This window comes from Anguilla anguilla, chromosome 10 (genome assembly GCF_013347855.1).
Source record: "Anguilla anguilla isolate fAngAng1 chromosome 10, fAngAng1.pri, whole genome shotgun sequence".
Taxonomy (NCBI): Eukaryota; Metazoa; Chordata; class Actinopteri; order Anguilliformes; family Anguillidae; genus Anguilla; species Anguilla anguilla.
Window position 1 is genome coordinate 1,592,299 of NC_049210.1, and position 7,500 is coordinate 1,599,798.

At 55.7% G+C, this 7,500-nt stretch overlaps 1 protein-coding gene across 2 annotated transcripts in view; it reads left to right on the top strand.

The window, feature by feature from the left end:
- The window catches only part of LOC118207107 (phosphatidylinositol transfer protein beta isoform-like), a 25,757-nt gene that overhangs the window by 7,045 nt on the left and 11,212 nt on the right, over positions 1-7,500 (top strand). For both annotated transcript variants that reach the window (XM_035380416.1, XM_035380415.1), the window contains exons 2-7: positions 752-782; positions 2,995-3,140; positions 3,838-3,929; positions 5,074-5,081; positions 6,890-6,964; positions 7,321-7,404. In XM_035380416.1, the coding sequence (XP_035236307.1) occupies positions 752-782; positions 2,995-3,140; positions 3,838-3,929; positions 5,074-5,081; positions 6,890-6,964; positions 7,321-7,404 (436 nt within the window). The remainder of the gene's footprint in view (positions 1-751; positions 783-2,994; positions 3,141-3,837; positions 3,930-5,073; positions 5,082-6,889; positions 6,965-7,320; positions 7,405-7,500) is intronic.

Below are 7,500 nucleotides of genomic sequence, written 5' to 3' on the forward strand. Positions count from 1 at the left end.
CTCAGTCCTGTAGGGAATGGTACCTGCTCACTGTGATGGGCGTCCCCGTTCATTAAAACTGCATTCTGCCGCGACAGAGTTTCAGACTGCCCCCGTTCCCCCGGGTTTTCATGTCTATGATGGGGTTTCTTGCTGTAGTGCGTAATACCCTGCAGTGAGCTGTGGAGTTGTGTGCCAGTACGAAATGCATTGCGGTGGTTGGATCTATGCGTGAGCCGCTACTGGTCACGTGCTGCTGGTTGGAGCTCATTAAGCCAGTTTGCAGTAACGTGTGTTAAGAAGCATGTGCACGCAGACCCTTTGGGAACAGTGCCTCAGTACCTGTTTGTCTGAACGCTGTGGCCTCGAATCACTGCTTCCGGTCAGCGTCAGGTTTACCCGGGATCGTCAGATCACATCTCGACTGTCCTGTTGGTTTATTGGCAGAACTGGCCCCTGAACGTGGCGGAGTTCTGCCGCATTAGCGTGGGAAGTTTGGTTCGTAGCTAAGCGGCTAGCAAGTGTGACTGGCACATTAGAGACTGGACCGGAGGGGAAGGATGGGAGAGAGGGATGGGAGGACTGAGGAATTGAGAAACGTGTTTTGGGGAAATGGATGGTCCTCATTCAGTCGAGCACCACTCTGAAGCCGTGCCAGTTGCAGATGTGGAGAGGTGTACCCACAGGTCGATCATTTCTACCTCATGCCTTCCAAAAATATACCTCCTTCTGTGATGTCATGAGTGACACGCCCCTCTCTTTTCTCTTGCAGTCGGGTGGTCCTGCCCTGCTCTGTAGAAGAGGTGAGTGCCCAGTCAGAACATTACCTTCCATTTTGGTTCAGTACCAGGTGGGCCAGCTCTCCTGTGGCCCAGGCCAGTAACCCCCCCTCTCTCTCTCCTGTGGCCCAGGCCAGTAACCCCCCCTCTCTCTCTCCTGTGGCTCAGGCCAGTAACCCCCCCTCTCTCTCTCCTGTGGCCCAGGCCAGTAACCCCCTCTCTCTCTCTCTCCTGTGGCCCAGGCCAGTAACCCCCTCTCTCTCTCTCTCCTGTGGCCCAGGCCAGTAACCCCCTCTCTCTCTCTCCTGTGGCCCAGGCCAGTAACCCCCTCTCTCTCTCTCTCTCTCCTGTGGCCCAGGCCAGTAACCCCCTCTCTCTCTCTCTCCTGTGGCCCAGGCCAGTAACCCCCCCTCTCTCTCTCTCCTGTGGCCCAGGCCAGTAACCCCCTCTCTCTCTCTCTCTCCTGTGGCCCAGGCCAGTAACCCCCTCTCTCTCTCTCCTGTGGCCCAGGCCAGTAACCCCCTCTCTCTCTCTCTCTCTCCTGTGGCCCAGGCCAGTAACCCCCTCTCTCTCTCTCTCCTGTGGCCCAGGCCAGTAACCCCCTCTCTCTCTCTCTCTCCTGTGGCCCAGGCCAGTAACCCCCTCTCTCTCTCTCTCCTGTGGCCCAGGCCAGTAACCCCCCCTCTCTCTCTCCTGTGGCCCAGGCCAGTAACCCCCCCTCTCTCTCTCTCCTGTGGCCCAGGCCAGTAACCCCCCCCCCCCTCTCTCCTGTAGCCCAGGCCAGTAACCCCCTCTCTCTCTCTCTCCTGTGGCCCAGGCCAGTAACCCCCCCTCTCTCTCTCCTGTGGCCCAGGCCAGTAACCCCCTCTCTCTCTCTCTCCTGTGGCCCAGGCCAGTAACCCCCTCTCTCTCTCTCTCCTGTGGCCCAGGCCAGTAACCCCCTCTCTCTCTCTCTCCTGTGGCCCAGGCCAGTAACCCCCTCTCTCTCTCTCCTGTGGCCCAGGCCAGTAACCCCCTCTCTCTCTCTCTCCTGTGCTTTAGTACCAGGTGGGCCAGCTCTTCTCTGTGGCTGAGGCCAGTAACCCTCTCTCTCTCTCTCCTGTGCTTTAGTACCAGGTGGGCCAGCTCTCCTGTGGCCCAGGCCAGTAACCCCCCCTCTCTCTCTCCTGTGGCCCAGGCCAGTAACCCCCCCTCTCTCTCTCCTGTGGCTCAGGCCAGTAACCCCCCCTCTCTCTCTCCTGTGGCCCAGGCCAGTAACCCCCTCTCTCTCTCTCTCCTGTGGCCCAGGCCAGTAACCCCCTCTCTCTCTCTCTCCTGTGGCCCAGGCCAGTAACCCCCTCTCTCTCTCTCTCTCCTGTGGCCCAGGCCAGTAACCCCCTCTCTCTCTCTCTCTCCTGTGGCCCAGGCCAGTAACCCCCTCTCTCTCTCTCCTGTGGCCCAGGCCAGTAACCCCCTCTCTCTCTCTCTCTCTCCTGTGGCCCAGGCCAGTAACCCCCTCTCTCTCTCTCTCCTGTGGCCCAGGCCAGTAACCCCCCCTCTCTCTCTCTCCTGTGGCCCAGGCCAGTAACCCCCTCTCTCTCTCTCTCTCCTGTGGCCCAGGCCAGTAACCCCCTCTCTCTCTCTCCTGTGGCCCAGGCCAGTAACCCCCTCTCTCTCTCTCTCTCTCCTGTGGCCCAGGCCAGTAACCCCCTCTCTCTCTCTCTCCTGTGGCCCAGGCCAGTAACCCCCTCTCTCTCTCTCTCTCCTGTGGCCCAGGCCAGTAACCCCCTCTCTCTCTCTCTCCTGTGGCCCAGGCCAGTAACCCCCCCTCTCTCTCTCCTGTGGCCCAGGCCAGTAACCCCCCCTCTCTCTCTCTCCTGTGGCCCAGGCCAGTAACCCCCCCCCCCCCTCTCTCCTGTAGCCCAGGCCAGTAACCCCCTCTCTCTCTCTCTCCTGTGGCCCAGGCCAGTAACCCCCCCTCTCTCTCTCCTGTGGCCCAGGCCAGTAACCCCCTCTCTCTCTCTCTCCTGTGGCCCAGGCCAGTAACCCCCTCTCTCTCTCTCTCCTGTGGCCCAGGCCAGTAACCCCCTCTCTCTCTCTCTCCTGTGGCCCAGGCCAGTAACCCCCTCTCTCTCTCTCCTGTGGCCCAGGCCAGTAACCCCCTCTCTCTCTCTCTCCTGTGCTTTAGTACCAGGTGGGCCAGCTCTTCTCTGTGGCCCAGGCCAGTAACCCCCTCTCTCTCTCTCCTGTGCTTTAGTACCAGGTGGGCCAGCTCTTCTCTGTGGCGGAGGCCAGTAAGAACGAGACGGGCGGTGGGGAGGGCGTGGAGGTGCTGAAGAACGAGCCCTACGAAAAGGATGGAGAGAAAGGACAGTACACACACAAGATCTACCATCTACAGAGGTAGGGTCGCTCTCTCTCTCCCTCTGCTCTCTCTCCCTCTGCTCTGCTCTGTCTCTCTCTCTCCCTCTGCTCTGTCTCTCTCTCTCCCTCTGCTCTGCCTCTCTCTCTCCCTCTGCTCTGTCTCTCTCTCTCGCTCTCGCTCTGTCTGACACAGGGACACTCAGGATTGAAATACTGGACAGAAATATGACCCGCAGTGTTAACCTCAGTACCTGTATCAGTCCATGTATCAGGTGATCTGTCAGGTGATCTGTCCACCACTCTGCCCTTAGCCCTGTGTCCTCCCCTTACCAGCCTTAGCCAATGGCCTCAAAGGGCCTGAGTGAAGTGTGATAATGTGCATTACCCCAGCACGGCCAGCAGATGGCAGTGCTGCGCTGGCCCAGGCACAGTCGTGCTCTTAGTCTTCTTCTGGTAAATGTGATCGGAGGTCCCTGTTTTAATGTCGGGTAGTGAGGGCTGTCCTGACCTGCGATGACTGGCACCCATCATGCAGTTCAGTGCCACAAAGAAAACCAGATCGGGTAACCCCAGAAATTCGGTAAGATCAGTATTTGGGTTTGACTGATTCTGGACCAGCTGATCGGGGGACAGAACTTGGGGGACAGCCAAACTAAACTGAGATCAGCTGGTGTGGAGAGTGTTGAGTGACAGGTGTCGGGGCTTGAGACTGACATTGTGTTCCCCCCCCATGCAGTAAAGTCCCTGGGTTTGTGAAGATGATCGCACCCAAAGGCTCTCTGGCATTCCACGAGAAGGCCTGGAACGCGTACCCCTACTGCCGAACCAGTGAGTCCCGCCTCCTCTCCATGCTCCGCCCCCACTCCTTAGCCCCGCCTCCTCTCCATGCTCTGCCCCCATTCCTTAGCCCCGCCTCCTCTCCATGCTCCGTCCCCACTCCTTAGCCCTGCCTCCTCTCCATGCTCCTCCCCCACTCCTTAGCCCCGCCTCCTCTCCATGCTCCTCCCCCACTCCTTAGCCCCGCCTCCTCTCCATGCTCCTCCCCCACTCCTTAGCCCCGCCTCCTCTCCATGCTCCTCCCCCACTCCTTAGCCCCACCTCCTCTCCATGCTCCTCCCCCACTCCTTAGCCCCGCCTCCTCTCCATGCTCCTCCCCCACTCCTTAGCCCTGCCTCCTCTCCATGCTCTTCCTCCACTCCTGACCCTCGCCCCTCTCTATGCCCCTCCCCCACTCCTTAGCCCCGCCCCTGCGAGACTCTCCCCTTCTGCTCTGCATGCCCTCATCACAGTGTCCCACACACAGCTTCCGAAATTTACCCTCCAGGACTGGAGTTAAACCTGCAGGCACTGCGGCCCTCCAGGACTGGAGCTGGGCTCTCCTGCTTTAACCCGTCTGTCTCAGACCCAGCGACAGATGTGCAGCTGAACCAATCACTGCAGTACATGCAGGTCATGTGATAAGGGGTGGCCGCCTTCAAACTGCAATGTTATTTTTTACTGACTAGTGCACAAGCGAACGCAGAACTGCTTTGGAGCATAATTTTATTTATGTCAAAAAAACTTTGTGAACCCAAAACTTTTTTTGTTTGTTTATTAAATCTGAGACGTATTGATCATTAGATCTGACAAGGCGTGATTTGGAGAAGGTGAATATTCTTTTTTCCCAGGAGATTTTGAGTCATCCGGACTGTCAGCACTTCACACGTTACTGTTGTCTAACAAAACCTGCACCTTCAGTGGATGTCTGGTGTCTGTGTGCTGTTTTTCATGTGAAGGGTGGGGGGTGTAGGGGATACCCCCCCCCCCCGTGTTGTTTTACTAATGACTTGACCCTTTAACCCGAAATGTGCAGTCTGCCTGTATGATGCCTACTGTTGCCTGTCTGTTTGACCTTTGACCTCTGTGAATTGTGGCAGAGTCTAATAGTTGTGTTTTTCTTTTTTGTGTTGCATGCTTGCTCCGTTTGCTTCAGTTGTGACGGTAAGTAATCCAGACACACTTGCCTTGTACTTCTCAAAGCCGCAGCCTCAGTTAAAGCTGTATGTGGGAGTAACCCAGGTCAGCTGACCCTGCTCATGTGTCAGGTGACCCCCTTCTCTCTGCCCCGTGCCCCGTGTAGTTCCCTTATAATGCGCTCAGGGATTCAGAGAAGCTAGTGTTTCACACACACACACACACACACACACACACACACCGACACACACACACACATACACATACACACACACACACACACACACACACACGCACACACACACACACACACACACACGCACACGCACACACACACATACACACACACACACACACACACACACCGACACACACACACACACGCACACACGCACACACACACACACACACACACACACACACACACACACACACACACACACACACACACACACACACACACACACACACACACACACACACACACACACACACACACACACACACACACACGCACGCAGTGTTCCCTTGAGTCCGTCCTGTTCTGTGTTTGTGTGTGTGCGTTACCTCCCTAAACGCCGCTGCTCCTGTGTTCTGTGATTGGTCCTGTGAGGTCTGGTCATGTCTGAGTTATGGGGGGTCCCCAGGTACTCTGTCCCATTATTTACGGTTCCTGATCTCTGCGTAAGGCCTGAGTTTATACTTCGCCGCGCGACCCTTTCGACGCGCGTCGCACGACAGTGATGAAGACGTCGCACGACAGTGATGAAGACGGCGCACGCACGTTTCCCGTTTCCATGCCGCCCAAGGCCCGCGGGGAGGGTTCTGTTGTCTCCATGGTAACGAGTCGCCAAACTGCTGCTGTTTACGTTTGTGAAAACAATGGCAGCGTCTGGCGGAATTACTGAGAAATAGAGGAGAATGAAATTTGAAATCTGCTTTTGTTGAAAAAAAAAAAAAAAAATTTAAAAAAGGTGACGTGAATGGAAAAAGAGTCCGTCAGTCATCTCAAACCGAACCAGGGAGAAACAGGGCTGGTGTGTTCCAGCCTGGTTTAGCAGATGTGTTACATGCTGGATGACGACAGGCATTTCAACTATTTTAGGATGTCGGCTAACCGGTTAAGTGTCTTAATTAAGCCTGTCTGTCCCTACAGGGTTACCTCTTGTCCCCTCCACGTTTGTCACCATCATTCAAACCCAAAATAAGGAAGTGGTGCAAAAAAAAACCTTTCCATACTAATGAATTTCAGTGCTCCGTCTGGCTGTCCAATCAGCACTGCGTGGCAAAGTTTGCCGTTGTCCATGAAGTAACAGGAGTCTAGAGATGCCGGACACTGGGAAAGTGTCATGTGACACTCTTTTCGGTTTAAAATGCGTAATTTTTTTCATGGGATGCTTCTCGGGAAAGCGGTCACACGTCCCGCTGTCTTTGAGAGGTTAGGGGCTGTGGCTCTGTCTGTAGAGGCTGCAGCAGCCTTACTTGCCGACTCAGGGCCGCAGCTTTGGGGTCCAGTGGTGCCACCTGGTGGACATTTGCGTAACTGCTCATCGAGCTGTTGCAGGCAAAGCCGAATGGAACCTGAGAAATGAGCAGAAGTAGAACCCCCCCCCCCCCCCCCCACGCAGAGGGAAGAGGCTCGGTCTGTTCTGCGTTGCAGTTCTGCACTGCTGTGTTTCACAGTGAGAGAGCACCTCTGGGTTTGCACACGACAGGCCTGCAGCTCAATGCCCAAAGTCCCTTCAGCGTAGAAGGAAATGCAGAAATCGGCAATGATGTCCTGGCCATGTGACCCCGCCCCCCTGCTTCCTGTGATGATGTCACTCTCCTTTCAGAACGAGTACATGGGCGATAACTTCATGATTAAGATCGAGACGTGGCACAAGCCCGACCTGGGGACGCAGGAAAACGTGAGTTCCCTCCTCCTCCTCCCCTTTCTCCCTTTCCCTGCACCCGAAGGTTAAAATAATGAGTGAGAACAAGGACACGCTTGTTGTTTTATTTGCGCTATGAACACATGGGATTGATGCGTTAAAACTTTTTTAAAAAGCAACAGCGCAGTGATTCCTGAAGCAGAGTGGGCCTCGCAGTCAGACCTCGCTGTTGAAACCCTGATCTGAAATGCGTTTTGAGTGTGTTCTGGTTTATTGTGCCTGACCGTTGCTTTTGATGTTGTTTATATTGTGAGAGCATTACCCCGTTCTGGAATGTCTTCCTTTGACTGGACCGTACACCCACTGACTCCGCCCCTTGCTCTGATTGGCAGGTCCATGGGCTGGACGCGGCTGTTTGGAAGGACGTGGAAGTGGTGCCCATCGACATCGCGGACAGGAGCCAGGTGGCTCCCAACGTGAGTGCATCTCCTCCTCGAGTTCTCCTCATTTATCTCTGCACTTTTTTTAGCTGCAAAGAACTGGATCCACTGCATCTGCTGAGTGTTGCCGGA